This window comes from Lipophrys pholis (assembly GCF_963383615.2).
Source record: "Lipophrys pholis genome assembly, chromosome: 17".
Classification (NCBI taxonomy): Eukaryota; Metazoa; Chordata; class Actinopteri; order Blenniiformes; family Blenniidae; genus Lipophrys; species Lipophrys pholis.
In genome coordinates, this window is record NC_137643.1 from 12,881,959 (window position 1) to 12,906,572 (window position 24,614).

Genomic DNA, 24,614 nt, shown 5'->3' on the forward strand with positions numbered 1-24,614 from the left:
TGACAGAAAGCATGCAGTAGATGGCGCTCCCTCAACGTTTATTGCAGACAGCCTCCTTGAAGAGAAGGAGGCGCAAAAGCGCGTGTCGCCTGTTGAGGTTTAATAGATCAGCGGCAAACTGTACATGTGTGTCAGTAACCTCTGGATCAGACTGTAAAACCCGGTGCCGCTCTGGCCTGTGGCTTTGGGACTGGAGGAGCTTATGCGCCTTTTTTTTTTTTGTTGTTGTTGTTGTTGTTGTTGAAAGGAACTCATCCATGTGCAACTTAACTGAAGAGGAAATGGTCGAGTGAAGTGAGGTGAGTGTTTTATATTTCTCGGTCAAAAAGTCTTGCTCGATTAGTCCCAAAAGTTCACTTCTTGTGTCCTCTGGTCGAAATGTTAAAAGCGATACCCATTTTTTTTCTTTTCTTTAATTTGTACTCCCTCATTGGCTGACATTTCTAATACAACTATCGAATAAAGATCAACATTGTGCACTTAATGCGTAAAAACGAATCTAGTTCAGTTTGCATTGTTCTGAATTGTTTGGGGATTTTATGCACTTAAATGCAACTTTTTCCCACATAAATCCATTGCTTAGGTACTTTAAAATCAAGTTGAATTATTCCACTAAAGTTAAAAAAAAAAGTGTGTGCAGGCCATATTCACGTCTTACTAGTCCAGGCCAAAGCTGTACCCCCACCCCACCCCACACTCTCACACACACACACCCCAGCCTCCACCTAGTAAACTATGTCTGGTGCCTATTAAAGGGGCACGTCACCCAATTTTAAAAGTTTTTCCCTCATCCTGTGTCCCACAGCAGGCAACACTGAAAACTCTTGTGATCTTGCTTGGGTTGTAAAATCCGAGGTTGTCTTATTTGTCACATCAAATGCTGTTGACTATTAGCCTCAGAAAATTTACTTTTCAGGGGATGTGTTGTGCAATTTAGGGCTCTATTTGTTGTTTTTGAGCCCCATTCGTCTACTAGAAAACTTACATGTACTTACATTACACTGATCCATTTAATATCCACAACGCATTGCTAGTGTGCAACTTAGATGGGTTTTTTTGTTGCTATTTTTAGCAACTAGGGTTTGTAGGCCCTGGCTAGCTGTCAACAAACCAAGAAATCAAACACACACTCCTCAAATGTACTGTTCTGTAAGTGTGAAAGTGTTCCTCACCACTTCCATCTTAGAAGGAGTTATTGTTATTTCAGTTCTGTGAGATAGTTTTGAAGCACATGTTTGTGTGATGCAGCAAAGCCGCCGCTGTGACAGATATGAAGAAAAACTTGTTTAACCCTCCTATTCTCCTCAAATTTACGAACACTTTTCACCCTCAGGGGTCAATCTGACCCCAGGGATATTTGTCTCCAGAAAATGATTTACTGAAAATTGTTGCCTGAGTTTTTGTGCCAGACACTTTGTTTATTTGTTGAATACATAAATAAGCCCTTGATAGTGAAAGCTGACCTGTTCTCTAGCGCCACCATCAGGTCAAAGTTAAATCATCAGGCCAAAGTTAGAATAAATTTATCTTGAAAAGTTTTCATACAAATCTTCTCATATTTTCTGACAATATTGATGGCCTTAAATAAGTATGAACCTTAAAGAGTTTTGGTGATGATACGACCTTTCCTGTAGCGCCACCATCAGGTCAAACTTTCAGTTTTAGAGTTAGTGTATCTTACAAATCTTTCATCCAAATCTTTTCTAATTTGGAGTGCACATTCATGACTCTCACAGAATCAAGCATAATGATTGATATTGGTGACCCCCCTTTCCCTCTCATAAACATAGTTATTTATTTGCATCTCCCTTTTTTGTAACATAGTTAGACAGTCTAACTCACCCCTCCTCTTTTGTTATCCGGGCTTGGGACCGGCAGTGGCAGAGTTAAAGAGTTTTTGTTTTGCTTTTGTTTTTTTGGTTATGATTTTTTTTCTTGCTTTTTTTGTTTTATATGTTTTTTTTTAGTTTTTTAGGTTTGTTTTTTTGTGTGTTGGGGGATTACATGTTTGAAAATTCACCCATCTCTGAAACAGAAAAACATAATGAGAACTTCAGGCAGAACATGGAACAGTTCTTTAGCCCCACAGTCAAACTTTTAGTCTGCACTACTGCACACAGGATGTGCAGAGAGTGTGAGCATGCTCCTTGCAGACATATTTTTTGCATTTCGAACAGGTCATGCTTGTATTAGAATCACTGCGGGTGGGACAAACCTGACACCTGCCATGTTTCTTGCCTGCTGTTTGTGCCACTGGAGGAATTTGGGTGTTTGTTTCTGTCTGTATCTCCCTCACAATAGCTACAGCAGCTGTTGATGCTCTTGGAAGGCACCGTCTTCTCTCAATCAGAGGTTTCACCAGTGCATTACCAAGCTGCTCCAGGAAAATCCTCCTTCGGCTCAGTTTTCCCCTGTTCCAGTCTTTGTTGATCTCACTCCATATCACAAATGCATTGTATGCACTCACATCAATGATGTGGAAGAAGATGACAAGGGGCCAACGGGCAGTCATGCGTCGACAACTGTATGTGGCTGTGACCTTGTCCAGGTTGTCCACCCCTCCCTTTGTCTCATTGTAGTTCAGTACCATTTGTGGTTTTTTGTCTTCTCTGCTGCTCAGGGCAGCATCGTTGTGCATGGTGCTGAGCAGCAGGACATTTTTCCCTTTCTTGGGGCAATAGGAGACCACAGTTGCTTTGTCAGTAAAGGCAAACACTGAAGATGTTACCTTCCTGTTCTTGACAGCAAGAAGTTCAGAGGGAAGCTCTGGTTTATTCTTTCTTACTGTTCCCAACATTGTGATCTTCCTTTTGAGCAGTTCCTCACCCAGGGCATAAGATGTAAAAAAAATTATCACATGTAATATTATGCCCATGCAGTCCCTCAGCCATATCTAGCACAACCCTTGTGCCCTGATTTTTTTCCGGTGCTTTGCCAGGAGATTTGCCCGTGTAGACCTGCATATTCCAAGCGAGAGTCCTGTGAGAGTCTGAAAAAGAATTTGATATAACTATGCAGCACCTTAAGTTCAGCCTCCAGCAGCAACTAATGCAAGTCAGATGTTTTTTCCCTGGATCCGCCTAACTCACCGACAGATAGAAGTACTGTTTGTTACACGGCCAGCTCGATATATAAGGATGTTAAAATACCACGTCAAAGAACTAAGGGGACACGACTGAAGGAGTGATTGAACATCCCATTTTTACACAAATATGTCCTGGAAAAAAACACATCTTGGGAAATATTTTTCTGGTATAATTTGACCAAAAACAACAAAAATAAAGTTTTTCATCAGGAGCAAATGTTATGTTTACGACGAGTGTGTTCGCCATACACCAGTAACCAAATCCTAACATCTGCTTTGCATCTGGAGGAAGTTCCAGGGTGGAAGATTTGTATGTACTTGTCCGGTGTACTGACCGCCATTCAGGCAATTCTTTATTCTAAATACAAAGGCGATTTCAGATTTAAATGACATTGCCATGTCGCGTGGGAATCTTTTATTCGTCAGTGGTATGAAATGGGGGAAAATATTTAACCATTGCCACCAACTTCTAGATGTAAATCCAAACTAATCCCACCAAATGTGTGTGTGTTTCTGGCAGTGTGTGGGTTTTGCTGCCATGGCAGAGCTCCCGTCTGGACTGCTGGAGGCATGTGTGGTGGTCGGAGCCCCCAGTGATAAGCTTCGCGATATATACCAGGTACGTGTGCACACACACAAACACACACAGAGAGAACATTAAGCTATGGTGCTGACAACGTATGCGAGCACAGAAGTACTGGCATGCAGCATTGATAGTGAGGAACTCCACCCAGGGTTTATTGACATTTCAGCTGCTTTTGGTATTTCTTTCTGACTTCTGAATAAACTGAGTCATCTGGTGCTTCTTTTGCATCTGGCCTGTAGAGATGAGCATGAACATCCATTCAGACCCACTTCTTCATTTAATCAGACGTAGTTGTTGGAATTTTATACAAAACTATTGAATTGATTTACTATATAGCCTTTGAGTTTGATTTTGTATATGTTGCGACCAAAAAAAAAAAAAAAAAAAAGGAACGGTCAAATATGCATCCTGAGGACCTTTACTAACCTTATCGCAGCTTCATCAACAGAATAAGTTAAATGAAGCCCCCTCGCTGGAAGCTGAGGTCCTGCAGGTTCATGCGCCGCCCTTCGTTTCCAAAGAAAGTAACTCCAGCCAGGTGATTGGTCCGGCTTTCAGCAGGGTCCAGAGAAGGCGGAGCTTCATAAAGAAGGTAGCTGGTGTAACATTTTTTTTTTAATTGCTTGCATTTTTAATACATTTGGACTGGATAAGCGGGGGGACTTTGTTGAGGGGGGGGGGAAATAAAGATTCATGATTTTTGCTACTTGTGCAGAAGAGACGAGATCGTCCTGCAGAGGGCTTGTCTAATGGAGAAGTGGCCAGCCGTACTGAAACGTCCTCAGCGACAGAAGACATCAGTGTCCCAAAGGATCTGGACCTTATCGCTCTGCCACAGCTTTGTTTCCCAGGTAAAGTGGTGGTGTTGTTTTTTTTTTCAGTCTTCACCTGATTACTCTGTGTCTAAAGTGACATGCCATGATATGACCAAGCTTTTACTGAATTCATCAAATATGTAATTTAACTGACAAGACATGTAAGCTTGTAAATGCAATCTATCTCTTTTAGTCGGGCAAATGCCAACGTGTGACAGACTTTAACCTGTTTGTAATGGTTCAGTTTTAGTGTGAAGATGGTTTGAGACAAGCTGTTTTTCCATGTTGCTCGGTTTCTGGGTACCGCGAGACCGCAGTGGTGTTGTTCTTGCCTCCACATTTGATGTGAAGTGCTGATAATTAAAAGCGTGCGGTGCCGTGTTTATGTCACTTAGCTGGTAAAGACAGGAAGGATTCTAGTGGCATGAATTTAGGTACACAGGCTTTGTGTTTCTGCAGAGGTGCTGTCAGAGTTTCGTATAGTTGAGTTTGATGAGCTCGTGCGTTAGAAACTTGACATATTTTCAGACTTCTTGGTTTGTCTTCTTCTAGATGGTCTGCAGTTATCGACTGAGCAGAGAGAAGACAGTTACCATTTTCTGGTGTTTACGGATCTGTTTGGCAACAGAACTCACGGAGTCGTTGCCCAGCACTACAGAGCCATCCAGGTACAAATTCGCATTCTCACACAGCTTTGTCAGAATGTGGTGAAACTAATGAATACAAACCTTTTTTTCTTCTTTTTTTTTCTCCTCTCATTTGCTGTCTGCTCTGCTAGTCCTGTCAGGAAGGTGTTGTCCAGAATGGCCCCAGGTGGAATTCAGCCAAAGCCCGTCTCTTCACACCATTTGCCGTGTGCATCATCTCTAAGTTTCCCTACTACAATGCCCTCAAAGACTGCTTGTCATGGTAACAGTTCATACAAATGATTGAGTTATTGCTTCCGATAGTTGCAGTAACGTTCAGTCACGTGTTCTGCTTTTCTCCCAACCTTCATTCTCTCAGTCTCCTGGTCCAGTTACGACCTGCCAGACAGTCTGACTTTGAGGAGACAATAAAGGAGTTTTCGGCCCGGCTGTCCCTGGTGCCCTTGCCGCCGCCTGGGCAGCTTCATGTGGTCAGAAAACACGCTTTTGCCCGCCGAATCAATCCGCACTATTTTGTCATATCTCTATACTAAGAAGTGCTTTCATGTGTCAGTCCTTTAGTCTGCGTCCTCTCCAAGTGGTTCTTCCGTCCAGGGAGGATCAGGACAGTCCTGTCATCGACATCGACCTGCACCTACCGTTCCTCTGTTTCTCACACACGACACTGCTCCAGGTAATGCTAAACCTTAAACATTATATACTCTTTCAAAATCAAGTGATTTATCATCATTGTATTGATCTCAAACAACAACAATTTTGAGAAAATATTACAGATAGTGCATGATGATAATGACATATAAAGTGGTGATTTATCTAGAAACAGGAAAGAAGTGGTTGAATTAATAGTTGATAATGTCCTATGTTTTGATATTGTTTAATATTCAAACCCCCGTGGAAATTAGATGATACAATTCAAGGAAATCTTTTCACTTTTCTCCAGGTGCTGGCCTGCCTCCTCCAAGAACAGAGGCTGGTCTTCTTCTCCTCTGACTGGGCCAGACTCACTCTGGTTGCAGAGAGTCTGCTCCTGTACCTGCAGGTCAGCGTTGGCCACAGTTATTGTAAATCCTTCTCTCTTGCCTTTTTAAAATTCTCTCTCATGTTTCTTGGACATCTCTCTCAGCCTCTGTCCTGGCAGCAGCCCTACGTCCCGGTCCTGGCGAGAGGAATGCTTGACTTTCTCATGGCTCCGACCGCCTTCCTGATGGGCTGTCACATCAGTCACTTTGAAGAGGTTGCTGCGGTGAGTACACCACTACGTCGTGAAACGTGACGTCATTCGGTCACTTCTGGAGTGTTTCTTTGAAAATGACATTCCAGATTTCCTCTTAAAACAGATTTGTTATTTTAGTCTTTTTTCCATGACATATCAGTGTTGGAAAGTGTTGCATTACTTGTGACATTTAACAAATATTTGTGAAACCCTGCCCAGTTCCCAGAGAAAGCACAATTCTTGACCATACTGTATTGTCACCATCGGACGTACTGAAAGGTTAAATGTGAAGTGTGCAAGTTGTAATTGTCTCCCTTGCATGCATCTACAGTTTCTAACAAACGTCCATTATTCGCCACTGCATTCATCTTTATTCCGGGTCCCGCAGAAGCTGAGTTCACATATTTTACAGTAGCTTTCTGTTTGCAGACTGAGCCCTTCTGTTTCGCACTGCGTTGTGGTGAATCGTCCCCATTGTACCTACACTATGTGTTTATGTCGGTGTATAGGAGACCGAGGACCTAATCCTTGTGAACGTTGATGAGGGCATCATTCACTCGTCATGTTCTGAATCCATTGACTTGCCTGCTATCCCTCTGGCGGCTATGGAGAGCTTTGTGTCGAGGTAATCCATATTTTAGCACTGTTTGTAAAAGCACACTGCCTATTATAGTTGTGAGCAATGAAACGGAATTGGAATATAATCTGCACTCATAACTTAGCTTGTTCTTAAGGCATGTAAGGCCTGGTTGAGCTACTTTATTATCATCCACGCACTTGGTGTGTTTGTGTGTCCAGGGCTGAGTGTCTTCAACTTCACTATGACTTGGAGCTGTGCCACCTCGGAGCCGGCACCGACGCTAACGCCCTGCGATCTCAGCGCAGAGACTGGCAGAGGCGACTCAACTCGCAGATACAAAACATTGCCCTGGAGCTCGTGGTCAACATCTTCAGGTGGAGCTCCAATTAAAACCACTGCTCACCACAGACATTTAATATACGGACATTAAATTCTAAGAAGAATTGAATTAACATTTGTCCATTTATTTCTGTATTTTGTTCCATTTGTCTCCCCTGTGTGCAACTTTATCAGAGGCGTCCCGGACTTTTTAAACCACGAACACAGAGTTTTCAACAGTGAGGAGTTTCTGAGAACAAGAGATCCTGCTGACCAGTTGTTTTACAAGAAGGTATACACACAGACACAGACATAGACACAGACACATACGCTACGACAGTCTGTGCTGCATTCTTCTCTTTGTTGCCGTCCCCAGGTATTAGAAACCCATATCTTCCACTTGTTCTTGCGGGACAGGCTGAGCAGGAAACGGGACACCTTCAGTCGCATGGAGCAAAACATGCGTAACCATGTGAACAGGTAAGATGCTGCTCTGATGTCATTACTGACAGATAACCAGGTGACTCTGATACGATAGCAAAACAAGTGACGTGACCATTTTGCTCTGCACAATTGTATTCTGTAAGACTTTTACTATTTCTGCACCAGTCATCGTGACTAGTAAAGGATTCAGCATGTGCAAGGTGGCAGCCTCGGCAGGTTCCTCCTCTTGTCCCCCGTCAAGGGAGACCAATTTCTTTGACCAACACTAATTCCAGGAATGTCCTCCAGCTTGTTAAACCAGGTAGAGCATGAGAGTTGCTCAGTTTGATGAATTTAGCAGGGATTTATTTTTGCACATCTTTTAAAATCTCAGTGTGAAATAGACTGAATAGCTTTGGTTTCTTTTCCGTCTTTGGACAAAACTACATTGCTTTAGGCGTGTTCATACTTAGTCTTGATAAAACAAACACAACCGTGATTCTTCTGTGAAACTTGCTGTGAATCAAAACATTGCAGACTCCTCCAGTAACGGCTCTTTGTGAACTTTCGAACCAGCTCTGGTCATTTGAAATATGATAGACTGAATATACCAGAGAGATTATCACAGGCATCAGGAATGTCTTCCTGCAGCAGATGTTCTTTGTGTGTGGAACGGATGGATTCTTGCTTTTGTATTTATCAAACTGCTAAAGAGTTTGCTATAGTCTTACTATTATAATCCATCATACATCGGACAAATTGAGATCATCCAAGCAGAATATTAAAAAAATATAATGGAGCGCTGTAACTACAACCCCCCTCGTACCACAGGCTATTCATTTTCTTGACGTTTTCCTGTATACGTTAAAAGAAAGTGAGAAGCACGAACAAACACAGATTAACAAAGGAAAATTTGGCAGGAAAAAGAAGGTGGACCCAAGGTGCTGATAAAAACGAAGGAAACTTCCACGTCATAAAAACATTTAACTACTGAATAACTGGGCTGGAATGTTTGTTTTATAAAGGTCCTGTAATCCAAACAATGGCAGAACTTAACATTGAGTCATATTGGTGAGGCGTCCACTACTTTATATGTATAATCTTATGATGTTCTGTATTTTAAACATATATATATATATATATATATATATATATATATATATATATATATATATATATATACAGTGTTAGATTTCTCTCTGGAGTTTGCATCTTCTCCCGTGTGTGATTTGTCTTCATTTGAATATAATTCACAGTTTTGTACTCTACTCTCGGCATCAATCAGAATCCCAAAAATCCGTGCCCTCGTGTGTTCCTCTGTAGGAATCGTGCTGTGACGGAGACTCCAAGACGGCCTCTCATGTCCGACTTGTCCAAGACGGGCTACAGCAGCTACACCAGTCCCGAGAGCAGGCTGAGCAAGAGGCTGGGAGCCAGTCTGCCCAACCTGGAGCAACCTGCCACCGACACGGTGTCTGCCATCAGCCCCAACAGGCCAAACTCACTCAGGAAGATGACTCCTGATGTTGGTCAGTACCCGTGTCATTAAAAGAGGAATTCATTAAATGAAGTGTTAAATTTACTTTACTTCTTGCAGGGTTGAAATCTCCAAAGAACGCAGTGAAGATCTTTCGTCTCCCAGAGTTCCCCCCTCCGCTGGCTTATCACTACGTCCAGAACTACTATTCTGACATGGTTGCTTCACTGGGCAAGGCTATCAGTGCGACGCCACCGGAGGAGTCTTCTTTGCTGGCCAGGTATTCTGACAAACAACAACAAAAAAAACAAAATTTATCTGAATTAGTGGTTTTTAAAGTGTTGGGAACTGAACCCCCACTTACAGAGTCTGAACCACATTGCGTCTCAGTCCCTCCCACTGTGCACATGGTATTAGTCTCAAACTTCCTCCTTCACATCCTGTTTCAAATTATAAAATATGTTTGTTATTAACTATTGGGATCAATAGGCAATAAAAAGCATGAGTCATCTGGAAACTAGTCAAGAGCTTTGAATTGATATTATCTCTACATCCTTTTCAACATTTTCATTTGTTCAGCTTAACGTTGCTTTACCTTCTATTATTTATTTGTTTTTCTTTGCAAAAATGTAACCGGAAAAAAAAGTCATGCTGAAGAAAAGCCGTCTGGCCCCCTGACCCCCTATTGTATTTCCTGCAGCTGCACCTTCTCTGAAACTTCTGGAAAGCTCTATCGGGGCGAGCCTCCCAACATACTGAGAATCACTGATCTACCTCATATTTGCATATTTACTGGTCAAACCCACGTTTTATGTCGTTCTTTATTGGGACGAAGCAGTACGTAAACCTTTTTGACAGTCGCGTTTGCAGTTTCATTTATAAGATTTCTTGCTTGATTTACCTTTTATTTGAATTGTACAAATGTCTTTGCCGTTTTTCTAGTTTTATACTGATTTGGAAAGTGGATATGTTTCATTAGTTCATTTGTCAGGTTAGGGAAGTGATTAGCCCTTTTTGGATAAGAGACCTTCCTTCACCCAGTCAACTGTGACTCTTAAGTTGGATTCAAAGGTTTTGAAGATATGAAGATGGAGGGATATTTCCCAGGTTGACCCTCTTAAGATATATTTACTTTCACACGGGAATCTTAAAACCTTATGGCTGCTTCTTCTATTGTCAGATGTTATGATGCGGGCAGTAAAATAAGTTTTAATGTCTTAATTGTGTACTTTTCATACATTTGAATATAATTCTTTCGCTTAAATCCAGCATGTGTTAATCTACACTAAAATCTCCAAGAACCGACTGACTTCCAGACAATAATCTTGAACCTCCCACAGTGATATCTGACCCATCCGTGCTTCTTTCTGCACAGGTACCATTACCTGCGGGGGTTGGTGAACACGGTTTCCAACAGGCGTCTTGATGCATTAGAGGACTTCCAGAGTCTCTACAAGACCGACTCTGACATCTTCCCTTCTCAGATGGTGAAGTCCTTAGTCGACTCTCTCCCAGACGGCGAACGCTCACAGGTCAGTTCAGGGAAACGCTGTTGTTTAATCGCTTGCTTGCGAACAGTGTTGCCTGGATGCATTGTAGTTATTTGCAACCGAAGCCTCGTCCTATTTCTACAGTTCTATATGCTCGCATGTCTAAATAAAACTCTCATTCATGATATTAGGACACCACATTAAATGTACGACATTCACTGAATGATTAGATAGTTGTGCTAAACATTGAGGTCACCACTGCTTGCATTGGATTTCTCGATAATGTAAAAGATAAACTTTTTTTTTTTTAAACTCAAACATCACCATGTTTCGCTGCAGGAAAGTACCACATTCTTATTCCCACCCTGAGCACCTGATCAATTACATACAGTTACAATGAAATCTTGAAAGTTGTGTCACCCTCTGTGATCAAATCCACATTAGACATCAAGATAATGTTATACCAGTCAGTTGCATTGTGCAAGTTATATTTAGGGCAATTTTTTACCATAGAAAATTAGTTATTGTGTATATTCTAGGACCCTCTTATAAAACTTTGTTCATCCAGAAAAGAGACTTTTTCTCTTTGGTCCAAATGTAAGATACAATATTTGAAGCCTTTAAATAAGTAACTGGCTTCTCAGCCCCCGATATGATAACCAAGTCACCATTCATAGTGCGCACGTGAAGTTTCAATGACTCGGATGTCTGTGAGTTAACATCCAGCATGTTCCTCTTGTTTCTGAGGCCCCCTGTGCTGTTTATACAATGCATTTATTCATGGACCGCAAAGTAGGGTTCGCTCCAAAGTCACCCAGTGTGAAATCATAAATGCTGCAGGACAGAACCTGACCTGATATCTAGTGGCACTGCAATAATAAATTACTGACTCGTCACCGCAGGCGGACAGACGACCGGAGCTCAAGCGACTCATCAGTCGGGTCAAGAGGGATCAGGAGCGGGAGCGTGCGTCCAACGGCCATGAGCAAGAGGAGGGTGGTGTGAAGCGTTTCCAGCTGCCCAAAAAGTACATGCAGCTCGAGGAGTTTGTCAAATGTGTCCAAGAGTCCGGCATTGTAAAAGACCAAGGAACCATTCATCGACTGTTTGACGCTCTCACTGTGGGTACGTAAGTGGGGAACTCACATGCACACAAATGTCATGCACATGAATATTCCCTCGATATCCCTCCTCATCGGTTTCTCAGGCAAACATTTATTTCTGGTGTTAATCATTACCTCACTTCTTCCTGAAGACTTTGTCATGCATATGTTATCAACTTTGCTGCTCAGTTGCTGGTTCTTACGTTTCCCAGAATTAAACGAGTTGACATTAAAATGCCATATTGAGCTGCATAGTTTCTGTGTTTTGAGTTGAGAGCTGCGGAGACGCGTCAAAGTCTTTAGAGGACAGCTGTCGGCCTTGATTCACTTGTGTTTTGTTCTAGTTGTTTTGTCTCGTACTTATAAGGACTTCATGCTGACGTGAACAGTTTCACGGCCAGGTTTACCCACGTCAGCCAGAAGTGTGTGTTTGAAAGCATCAAGAAATGTTAAAGTGAAAGCTTTCCTCTCCACACACATCAGGTTTTCCTAAAAGGCTTTTGCACTCAGCAGGATGTTATGCTTTTTCTATCCACCTCTGGCGCTGTGGAGAAAGAGAGGGATTGTGGGTATTGAACACCGTCTTTAGTGTGGAATGGTAATGTGATGGATTTATAGTCTTACCTGTTGGCCCTTTATGTCTCTAACTTATAATAATCACTGTTCTGGGTAAAAGACATCTATTTAAAATTTACCTGTAAACGACCACATAATGAGGAAAAAATACATTATGTCCATTTATCCAACGTGTCTATGGGAGCTTGTCATGCACAACTTTGCTCATGCAAACATTGCAAAATAAACAAACAATAAAGTACAGATTTTATACTTGTGTGTGGTTTTGCAGGTCATCAGAAGCAAGTTGGCCCAGATTTGTTCAGAGTGTTTTACACCATTTGGAAAGAGACGGAGGCCGAAGCACAGGAGGTCGGTAATGATTGTTCAGATCGAAACACAGTCGACACATTAATGCAAAATAGATTTGCATAATTAAAGTCTTTGTTGCTGCTTTCTTCCTTATTACTTATCAGTTATCAATGTTTTTTTATTGCGATAAATACAAGACCGCTCTGCTTACAAAAGTGACCTTCTGCATTAATATTAAACAACAATATGAGGAGCCTTAAATAATGACTTTGTAATTGTTATTATTAAATTGAAAGCTGATGGCATGAATGATTGAAATAGAATAGAATAGATTGGAAAATGCTTTATTAATCCCAGAGGGAAATTACTTAATGGCTTAGCAGGATTAGAAATGCCAACACTGTTAACGTGTCGTACATGAATGGGGGTTTGTGAGTCAAAGGGTTGAAATTCATGAAGATTCAAGAGTTTTCTGGTCACATACACACTGATACTGCAGGTTGTGGAAATTGTGCAGTGAGTTCACTCAGTTTTCAGGTACTTATGTATATAATAAGACACTAAAACCACCAGAATTTATCATATTTATACCACCTACAGGCTCCAGGTGATGTTGAGGGTAGAAAAGTGAGATTTTCACTTGCTGGTTTGAGTCTTTGGACCAGCAAGAGATTTAGGTGAGGAAGTAAAAACCACCTGGGGCCCTTAAGCAAGGCACCTAAACCCCCTGTAATCTACAGTTTGTAATTGTCCAGCTTGAGGCTTAAAGGTGGACACATTTAGAGTATATTCTACAGATTATTGTGTTTATGTGCGTTTAAGGTGTGTCTACCAGCGTCTGTGTTGGAGCACATTGAGGCCACCGAGTGCGTCTTCAAGCTGTCGTCCTCGGTGAAGACGAGTCGTGGCGTTGGGAAGATCGCCATGACTCAGCGACGTCTCTTCCTGCTGACCGAGGGACGGCCGGGGTATGTGGAGGTGGCCCAGTACAGAGATTTAGAGGTAAGATGAAAGGAAGAACAACAATTGTTCAGTGGTAATCTTAAAAAATATTAAAGAGTGAACATCATGTACCAAATATGATTTGGGAAAAGGAGCAGGAATTTGGTGGATCTTTGTTTCACTCTTTCCATTTCTCACACAAAGAACAAATATCTGTTTCTGATGACAAGTTGGCAGGAATAAAACTGAGTCGTCCCAGCAAATATGAGGTCCACCTGGAAAAGGAATTTATCTTATGCAATCAAACATTTGGACTGAATCAGTAAGCCAGTCAGCGCTTTATCTGTCTGTCTGTTGCTTTCTGTTGTGATTTAAAGTGGTACATTAAATACAGATGAAGTGATGATTTTCCAACGAAGAAATCCAGACACTTCACTCAATTGTGGGTTGGTTTTGTCAATCCGTTTAGTTTTTAACTGACTGCTGTTGCTCCGAAATGTCTAGAAATCGAGAGTGTTGATGTGTTTCCCTGTAGGAGGTGAGGGTGTCCTCCACTCCCTTCCTGCTCCTGCGGATCCCGAGCCTGAAGCTGCGCGTTCGGGGAAGGAAAGATACGTTCGAGGCCAATTTGAAAACGGAGACTGAGCTCTGGAACCTGATGGTCAAAGAGATGTGGGCCGGCCGCAACATCGCAGACCAGCACAAGGTAACGCCATAATGCCGGCGGATGCGGGAGTGTGTCTATCGGTGACGTGCTATAATACGTTATCGGCTAAAAAAGGATGCAGGAGAAGAGGGGAAGTGGAAAATATAGGAATAAATACAGCATAAGGGAAACAGATCTGTGAGTTATCACGTGCTTCTCTTACTCAGTACTCCTCTTCATGGAGGTTTTAGTTACTGTGTGTGGCTGTGTGAACCTCGGTGGCCTTTTGTGGGTGTGGTGCAGATTCCACAAGGCGATCATGAACACAGACTCTTGGAACAAAGAGGGGTTCCCTTTGTGACACTAACTTATCTGCTCTCTTTCACTTTCTTGACTCATCTCTGAGTTCTTTGTTTTCACCGTCTGAGCAGCATCAGTTGTGTTGCATGGAACAAACATCTTTACCTATTTAGATGACTTTTCTTGGATTGAAGTAGCCCAGACTTTTTCTCTATTGTGCCTTTGAGCAATTAAATGAGCAAATAAATTATTACTTGAACTGAATTCTTGTAAATTTTGGGAGTTGTACTAATATCAGTTGTGATTTTCATATGTTTGAGGAATATTTTTTAATCATTGTCTTTATAGTAAACACCTTGGGTACATTTGAATTATATGTCACAGTATCGGCTTGAATATAATGCTGTTCTACTCAATAATGTCGCTACATTTTGGCACGTTATAGGCTAAAACACCGATTGATATTTATACAAGACCATCCCATTTATTTATAGTAATATAATAAGTTCAATTTGTACTGTTAATTTACAATTACAGTGAGCATACTTTTGGTTTCGAAACACCAAAATATACACTATATGCAACGACATGGTGACGGCCACGAGTTTGAAGCTGCTTGCAGGGTTGTAACATAATTTAGACAGACTTTGTGTGTAAACTATGTCTCTACTCATGTGGGGGTTTTCTTCAAGGACCCTCAGTACATGCAGCAGGCTCTGACCAACGCCCTGTTAATGGACGCAGTGGTCGGCAGCCTCCAGAGCAGTAAGGCCATCTACGCTGCGTCTAAGCTGGCTCACTTTGACCGCATGAAGATGGAAGGTACGTAAGAGTACTGAAATATTTGTGTTTACATATATGCACACATATACATAAACTGTTAACATGATCCTGCTTGCTTTTAAAAACAATACATCTATAAGCACCTCACTCAGAAAGACATCTATTGACCTTTTCGGGGCAGTTTTGGTATTTTTTATGGAAGTCCTTTTTTTTTTTTTTTCCTTTTCTTTCTGTGTGTTTACCACGTGTTAAAGGTCAGGTACTTCTCCTTTCTTTGTCCCTAGTCCCGATGATGGTGCCCAAGACAACCGCAGAGACGCTAAAGCACAAAATTAACCCGTCGCTGGAACTTGCTGCACCTCAGGCTGTGGATGTACTCCTGTACACACCAGGTGAAACACACATTGTTTGTGAACATACCGAGCCACCGCTTTAGTGGTAGACCTCAAGTTCCCTCCATGATTGGTCGCTGTGGGAGTCTGTGATTGGCTGTTTGAAGCGGCAGAGCAGGGTCACAACTCTACTGTGACACCACCGTACTGACCTATATTCACAGATAACATTTGATTCGTCGTCACCTTCCTCTAAGTCTTTCTGTTAATCATTCAAACATGGGAAGCATAGTCTTGCGCAAGTTGCACATTGCTCAGGGTTCCTCAGCAGCTCTCCTTCCTCCCACCGCCTTTCACAGTAAAACTAAGGAAGGAAGCTTCAGAAACATTGAAACCTAATCAGAAACAGGCTACAGAAACAAAACAGTTTACCTTAACTAACGATGTGGATCACTTCATCAATTCAAGGTCATAACCTTAATAACCATAATCATATCTGATTAAGTAAATAAAGTGATTGGACAGCGGGCAAAGCGAAAGCATGCTGCCTCCTACTGAGGGGTTGTTGAATATAGACTGGGGACCCGTCACCTTTGGTTTCTAATCCAGTTCTTCGAATCATTAACAGAGACCTGCTAGAGGACTTCAGGCTACATTTAAGTTCATTTAAAGGATGTTGAATGTATGTTGTGTATTCAGGAACTACTCAAACTTTGAAGGTGAAAAACATTTTAGAATTTTTTTTAAAAAATTCCACATGTTGCCGTTACAGTAAAGATAAGACTGGGATAGTAAAAAATGTTTTGTTTTAGCATTCTGTATAAACTGGACTTTGGATATATTGGATTCTGGTAAACTGCGTCATAGCAAGATAAAACAATCCCATATAAAATGTGACAGACTGCATGCTAACACAAATAGACTGCACTTTTAGCTTGCATGCACATTTAAAGTGATCAAGTAAGAATAACACTGAGTGACAACGAGTACTCAAATGAGGGTTTCTGCATGTATTAAACCCTTTATATACGAGAGCGATGCGCTGGAAGTGGCATTGTTTCTGTGGTCGTTTGTTTGCATTCACCATGGAATGATTGGATGGATGCTGAGTTTGTACGAGCACAAAATAAAATATACAATGGAAGACTGTGTGGGTGGAGGAAGTTATCAAACACAGCTCAACATAACACCTAATAAATCATTCATTCATTCATGAAAAAAAGAAAAACTTTCTTATTTTTATTTAATGTTTCTACAACACGTTTGTGTTGATTTTTATATTTGCAAAGGCCATAGTCATCAGATTCCAGGAGACTTTATTGACTGCTCTTTTTATTATAAAACAACAACAACAACAAAAAATAGCAAATACTAGAGAAAGTTGGTGTTTTTCAAGTAAAAATGTTTGTTTCCTGCAACACTGACGCTTGTTCGGCCTTTTTTTTGTAGAAAAGCCTGCGATGTATTTTATGGGTGGCACAGTCCGTGGCGGGGGGGAGACGGGGGGGGGGGGGGTCTAGAAGCAACTACAAAGCTTTGGCCTTTCAGTGAACAACCATCTGGGGCCACTCGGATACTTGCTGGTGTCGGATTGAAAACCACCGCTAACACACTCATGCACACTCATTCTCGGTGATTCACGCGTGCACAAACGCAGCTCAGTCCCTCTGCAGCAGCCTAAAGAACAAAATGAGCTATTCAGGTCCTCCCTCCCTGATTTTCTCTGACTGCATCTCCCTCACTCTCTGGGTAGAATATAGGTCACTGGATTGAGTTCCTGGCACAGGTCCCAACCCCCCCGTCCGTCCCTCCCGCTCTCTCTCTCCACACCACTCCCTTCTCCCTCTGTTTTCTTCTCCCGCCGTCCTTTTTCTATGTTTCCACCACCAGAGTTTTTAAATAGCAATGAGTACGTTGGGAGGAAATTTGACCGTTAAGTGAGGCCTGGGTGGAGCCCGGCTGTGAAAAAATAGTTTTGAACATGTTTCCTTTCAAACTGTCACTTATGGGGAAAACTCCTCGTACTGATATCCCGCATAAGGAAGTCATGCACTTCTTAAAGTTAAAGTTGAAGTTTGCACTCTCAGTCCATCACGGTCTCATTGGGCCATCTGTGATACTCACATTTCTACAGATTTTGTGGTAAAAGTGAACGCTGGGATCAGTAGGCCACAATTCAGTTTTAACGAGTGGAGAAATAACGGCTGAAGTGTGTGTGTGTGTGTGTGTTTTTTCAGGTCAGTTATGGGTGTCTGTGAGCGGGGGAAAGGTGATGGTCTTTGACGCCTCCAGCTGGTCCCTCACCAACACCTGCCACATTGGGAATGCCAGACTGGTAAGTGAAACAGATAAGCTGCATGCAAACGCAAAGGGAAACATGAGAGGGAATGCACAAAAAAAACAAAACTGAAGGCTGTGAAATTCAGTTTGTAATGGAAATATCCCAAAGATTACTATTCGGACATCATGCTGTGTTTATATTTGAATCTGATTCAATTCTGTCCAAATGAGATTGTCCAGTTTACAGAGTTCTCAGTAAATCGATCAGATTTATGCAGGTTTACCAAAAATATCACTGCAGTCAGTGGTTGGAATAATCCCATAATGCTTTGCACTGTGAGGCTGGCTGTTTGTGAGGTTTGCACTTGAGCCCCACATCCGGCGTTGCCTAGAAGCTCGTCAACATTAAAAACTCATTTCTCAGACTCCGTTAGTTTGTCATAGAATGCTTAAACATTTTTTCACATTTGTATACGAGCAGTGTTATTTTTAACAAAAGTGTGACCGTGGGAAGAAAAAGCACTTGGACAACGGGGATCAAACGTTGACATTGAAAGCTGAACCGCCTTCCTGAATGTAATGAGCCGTGTATAAAGTCCATCCAGGATTGTTTTACCATCAGAGTCAAAGCATGTGAGTCATCTGTAGTCATCACTAATTGTCTGAAAAGTTTTTGGGGCCGGGGATTTCTCTGAAAGCCTCATGTCGCCGGTATGTAGACAGATAAGAGTCACGCAAAGCCCAAAGCAAATGTTAAAATGACTATTTTATTAAGTATCTGTGGCAAAATGGAACACAAATCTCTTGTTGTGGGTGAACGAGTAGATGTGAAGGTGCGTTCCAGAGGCCTCTGAGCTTTGTTTCTTAGAGTTATGACACTCTCTTGGAACAAGTTGTGGAATTCCAGTTAATCACAACATTGTAAACCTATAAACATATGGACACATCCAGGAAAGCTGGTCTTGCACAATGTCTATCTGAGTGTAAATAAAACCATTATGACACATTTTATTCCCACAGAGCATGTATGTACAAGTTACCGTAATAGTCAAAATTAAAAATAGAAACGTTCTAAAAAAAAAACCATTATTAATACCTGGGACATTCAACACAGTGCTCAAATTTCCGAAGTCCAATGCGGAGCACTGGTTGATGAAATATTACTTCATGATGAATTTTCAGTTGCTTCATTGTTTCAACTGTTCAATGCTTGGCAGGCAAACATGCTTCTTTTTAATCACATCAGAGTAGTTTAACCTAATTTCTGATGTGAACACCGTTTTGTCTATTATTACTAAGTAAAAAGCACCAGGACAGATGTTTCTCTGCTTCTCATCACTGAGCAGAATCAACACATAAGCTGCACGTCACCCACATCTGATACTGATAAAACTGTTTTCTTCAGGTGGATTTTCCTCTCCAGCTGCTTCACTTCAAACACCAACACTGCGAGCTTCAGGCCTCAAAGTGTTTGGGAGTGTATGTTGGAGTGTATGTTGTGCCCCCTCACAGTTCCTCGAGGAAAACAGTCGCTGCCAGACAACTTTAAGGCTTCACGCTTTAAGATATTTCTGCGGACTGTGCTAATCGCTGACCGATGCATTAGGCCTGCAGGTCACATGAAACATGTCAACCTGTTTGTGTGTGTGTATGTGCGTGTTACAGAGATATACGCAGTGTGTGTGTTTGCTCTGCCCAATCAGTGTATTTATACACGGTTCACTACCAGGTCATGCATGCAATATTTGTCTTACTTCCACAGTCGCTTGAAGGATGACGTAAACGGTGAAGGATAAGAATATGGCTGGAAAATGTTGAAGAGACGCTAAATGTAAAAGTGCTTTTGGCAGAATTTTTCTGTGACATTTATTGGTTTTATTTTGAATAAAACAGCTATACCGGTTGACAGGACTGTTGTTTAGTTGGAAACTTTTGCCACCTAGTGGACGACTTGAGTATTGACAATGTATGTTCTCTGCAACGGAACCCTCAGCAGTTTGTATTTCCCCGAAGACTGTGATCATTTGTAATTATCCTGCAAACTTAAGTGTACTCATATTAATAAATACTGCCTCCACTTGTCAATTAAGAGAGGATTTATGGTAGATTTAGACAACCTCAAATTGTTTTCCGAAATCTATGGATTCACGCATGACCTCTGATTGATTTAATGTCTGTGCCAGAACTGCATGCTGGGAGTGGACAAGGATCAGGTCTGGATGGGATCCGAGGACTCTGTGATCTACATCATCAGTATGGTGGCCATGGTGTGTAACAGACAGCTGACTGAACACAGGGCTGAAGTCACCGGGTTGGCACTGGACGCGGATAAATACAGGTAACACACACAAACCAACAGCAGCCATCGCAAACTCGCTCACAAAACTTAGGACTTTGTGTCATTTCATTGGAATCTGTTAGGTTGTATGTAAACTGATCATTTTCATTTATTATATGTACAGTTTGAACGGCTCCGGCCTTAAAAACAGGTTTAATAAAACTTTAATTTTTTTTTTTAAACGACTAATAATCAGCAGATTCAACATGTTTAAGAGAGTATTTCAATACTTTGTTTGCATTGTCATATGAAATGTGTTCTCTTTGATTTGAAACCATTTCTGTTGTTTTGTTTTTCTCAGCCAAAAGGTGGCGTACTCGTGCAGTGCTGAAGGAAGCGTCATGGTGTGGGACGTCTCAACTCTACAGGTCGCTGTGAAACCAGGCTCGCCTAACACAGAAAACAGTGTTTTGAAATACAGATGAGACCGTAAAGGTAACGAGCCATTAAATGATTCATTCAACACGTCCGTTTCCCATCCCGCAGGTGAAGAGACACTTCCGTCTCTCCTGCGACCGTCTGCAGTCTGTTTACAGCTCCAACGGGACGCTCTGGTGCTGTGAGTTTCACACTTTCACCCGTCCGTTCTAACCTTAAACCTTACGGGTGACATTTAAATCTGACGGCAATGTGTTTTTCCTCTGTAGCCTCCAGAGACAGTATTATGGAGTTGTGGAGGACTGGTTCATTAAAGCATCGCATGAATCTGCCAGAGCAACAAAAAGGCTCCACGGCTACATTCAGCTCCATGCTGCTCCTGCCCGAGGTACCCACACCTGCTGTTTCCTGCACTTTCGATTATATTCTTATTCAAATCTCCACTGTGTTAACCTCTTGTTCATGTGTGTCAGAGGGAGGAGCTGTGGAGTGTGTGCGCGGACTCTGGAGAAGTGTGCGTCTGGCACATCAAGGACACGACCAGACCGATCCACCGGGTGGCTTTACAGGACTGCGCCGGGTGTAACTGCATGATAAAAGTCAAAAACCAGGTCAATTCACTGGAATTGGTGCACATTCACAGAATAAAACTCCCAAAGGAGCAGTTAAAACAAACTGGGTTTGCCCGGAGACAACAGTCTTGACGTTATCTCGGACGTACCTATGTATTGTGCCAGAGAGATAATTCAGCCAACAAGCCTCAGCCCATCCCAATTCAGAATGTAACTTCTGCTTAAAGTCACTCTTGATCAGCAATAATATTCCACATGAAAAACTGTGGCTGTTTAGGAAGGCCGAGCTATACGCTGAACTCTAACTGATATGAATATATATATATATATATATATATATATATATATATTTATAATAAAAGGCTGCATGGTTTTGAAAGGCCGTCTCTCTTTTCTTGTATTTCTTCGTTTTGTCTGATGTGAAAACGATGCACATTGCTGAAAAGAGTCTTTTGGATTATAAACCAAGCAGGTATAAAAACACATCATAGTCAGGGATGTTTAATGACTTTAAGGGGTGATTTTAATGTGAAAACTCCTGTTGTCCATTCCACTCTGAACACGTGTCCTTCAGTTTGTTGTGTTAAACTGTGGAAAAGCTTGAGTGCTTGTAATATAATTATATGTGAAGCACACGATCAACAAGCATTAATGGATGCATACAAGTAATATTAAAGTATAATAAAATAACGTCATGATGACCTGTCAGGGCAGCTAAAATTGCATTTTGTGGTTTGCAGGCAACACTATAGCACGTAGAGAACAGTGGTTTGAAACACTATTGGATGAAATGGCAAAGACAACAATGCCTGAGATGCTTGGTAACGGCTCTTTAGAGAACAAACTGCCAGAACCTTGAGTAATGGTACAGGAAGACTGTTTGATCAGCCCTTTGGCAAGGCACTAGTTTGGGAGCTTGATCAATTAGATATAGTTTACATATTAAAAAGCAGGCAATGTTTTGAATTGTCCTCAACCTTTAAATCCAATATTTCTCCATAATCATCCGTCGCAATAATTGCCCCCACCCCGTCTCTTTGCCCTTTCCCCAGGTGTGGGTGGGTGGTGTGGGCCGCAGCTCCACCAAAGGGAAGATTTACATCCTGGGCACGGAGCGCCGCCAGGTCCTGAAGGAGCTGCACGGCCACAACGACAAGGTGATGGCGCTCTGCTCGGCCGAAGACCGCTACGTCCTCAGCGGGGCTGGAAAACACGACGGAAAGATTGCCATATGGAAGGTGGAGTAGGAAAACCACGGCGGCGACTGGGAATGGCAAATTGTCGGGAGTCGGGGGGCTGAGCTCTTGATGTACGAGCGACGCGATGAAACCCCGAGGATTCTTGTCGGAGGACGACTTGGCCAAAGGAGCGGGGATCAAGTTTACAGGAAGGCTTCACAGACTCGGCTGTGAAACTTCAAAGAAAAACACTTGAGACCGACTTCTGACTTCCACGTGTTGCGTAACCACACGACTGCAATGTGGCGATGTTGTGTGACTGAGCCAGCGCCTCCGGCTGTGTTTCTGAGGGAAACATTTGCAGGTCGGAGGAGTCGAGCTACTTTAAAAACAAGTGTTCACCGCCGCTGTGGGAAAGCCACCGTAGAAGTTTATTTTGATGGAAGTTTTGCTTGTAATGAAGAAGATACGTGAGGATGCAGGTTGATGGGAACTGGACTTGTACTTGTTACATGTGTTTCCCAGAACAGCTTGAAAAAAAGTAGGGGGTTTTATTTTGGGGGGGGGGGGGGGGGTCATGCAGCAACTGGAAGATATCCACAGAATACCAACGAGCATTTTTTTTTCATAATATCTTCTGTTTTATCTTTATTAATATTCTTACATGTACATTTATCACCTTAACATCTCTGCACAAAAGACTTTACTGACATGAAGCGATCAGATATTTATTCTGTTTGAAGACTGTTTTTTTTTTTTGTTTTGTTTTTTTCTAAACATACGTGTGCGTCTGTGCTTTGTTTCTGTGATGAAAATAACTATGTGCTGTTGTTTTGTTTTTTTATTAAGAAAAGCCAGAGAGACCACCAATATCAATGGTTTACATACGAGGAATATTATGTTTTACTTTTATTTTTCCAATTCTTCATTATATTTAGACTTTTTTTTTTTAAAAAACCTCCATCAAAGTTTCGGTCTCATATTCACTTTATTTTATTGTATTTATACACTGTGAACATGCTATTCATTTCTTTTATAAACACTTTTTTTTTTTTTTATCTATGTGTATGTGTCTTGTAGACCTTAAGTATTTTGTAACCAATTGTCAATGCACTTTTTCAAATAAATGTTTTTTATTTCTGCCTAAATTCACTTAAATTTTTTTGTTGAAAGGAGCCCAAAGTAAATAAATGCCACACAACTAAGTGTGCACTTTTTTGGGGAAAAACCTTGTGAACCTCACTAAAAATGGTTAAAACTCATGTTACATACAAAGAAAACACAATTTTGGAGTTTTTGTGAGACGTGTTGGTTTTTATTAAGACATTTTAATTAATATTGAGATTGCATTTTTTTGGGACTTTATTTATATGTTGTGAATAACAACATAGCCATCTAATACCTATTTTACAAGAGAAGAATAGAATCTTCTTATTAATAAAATGCATATCTTGCCCCAGATATTAACTAGTTATTACAATAAAAAAAAAAAGTTTTTAAAACACAAAGACTTGAGTCTATTTTAACTTTTTTTTTTTGTTTTGTGTGATTTAACAATGATTCCAAAGCACATTTTGCCAGAGTTTGTCAAAAAAAGATGTTGTTCATGCGTAGTTCCTGGATAGATGTTGCATACATCAATTGTTCCTGCGAAGAGTTCAGGTTGTTCAATCATAACACGCGGAATCTGGGAATCTATGTGCACTTTACCGTTTTTATCAAAAGAGGGCGCTGTTCTGTACCTAAAGGAGTTGCAGTGAATTTGAAACTTGAAAATAAAGGTTGAGCAAATGCAACTTATTAGCTCCAGAAATGTTTCCATGGAACATGTAATTGTTTAATATGTTGTTTTTCGGCTCAGAATGAGATATTCTGTTTGTAAAATGCCCCCAAAATTGTGAAGAAATCCTTTAAACGACTCATTGAGTTCTTGTTTTCAGCTGCCGTGAGGTCAGAACCTCAACAATATTCATGTGTATCTCTGATGAAAAGCATTAGGAATGATTACTCTTGAAGAAGATTAAACCATCAACATTTTTGTCTGAAATAGGCTGATAGCTCTGCCACTTGTCATCATTGCATTGATCAACAAAATGTGGCTGATTATTTCCTGTCTCCAATTCCTTGTGGCTCCGCAGTGAAAACAAGAGGCGGTTTGACCGTCTGTTAACTGCTCCGGCTGTGTGCTGGACAACATATCAGAGAATGAGCGGGCCGGGTCCACCCTGCTCAAGTGTCCTTGAGCAAAACACCTAATCCCT

The 24,614-nt window shown here is 41.4% G+C and overlaps 1 protein-coding gene across 1 annotated transcript; it reads left to right on the forward strand.

Moving 5' to 3' along the window:
- The first annotated feature begins 168 nt into the window (after positions 1 to 168).
- dennd3a (DENN/MADD domain containing 3a) lies at positions 169 to 23,493 on the forward strand. The gene is made up of 30 exons (XM_080484217.1): positions 169 to 299; positions 3,606 to 3,704; positions 4,108 to 4,263; positions 4,387 to 4,522; positions 5,039 to 5,154; positions 5,265 to 5,395; positions 5,492 to 5,603; positions 5,687 to 5,806; positions 6,074 to 6,172; positions 6,257 to 6,376; positions 6,856 to 6,971; positions 7,145 to 7,300; positions 7,440 to 7,536; positions 7,621 to 7,724; positions 8,991 to 9,196; positions 9,265 to 9,424; positions 10,520 to 10,676; positions 11,537 to 11,759; positions 12,585 to 12,664; positions 13,427 to 13,606; positions 14,082 to 14,252; positions 15,185 to 15,314; positions 15,560 to 15,667; positions 17,845 to 17,942; positions 20,071 to 20,225; positions 20,527 to 20,593; positions 20,712 to 20,784; positions 20,873 to 20,991; positions 21,077 to 21,214; positions 22,228 to 23,493. Exons 2-30 carry the CDS (start codon positions 3,624 to 3,626, stop codon positions 22,420 to 22,422), a joined length of 3,804 nt encoding a protein of 1,267 aa, XP_080340343.1. The 5' UTR covers positions 169 to 299; positions 3,606 to 3,623; the 3' UTR covers positions 22,423 to 23,493.
- The last annotated feature ends 1,121 nt before the right edge of the window (positions 23,494 to 24,614 follow it).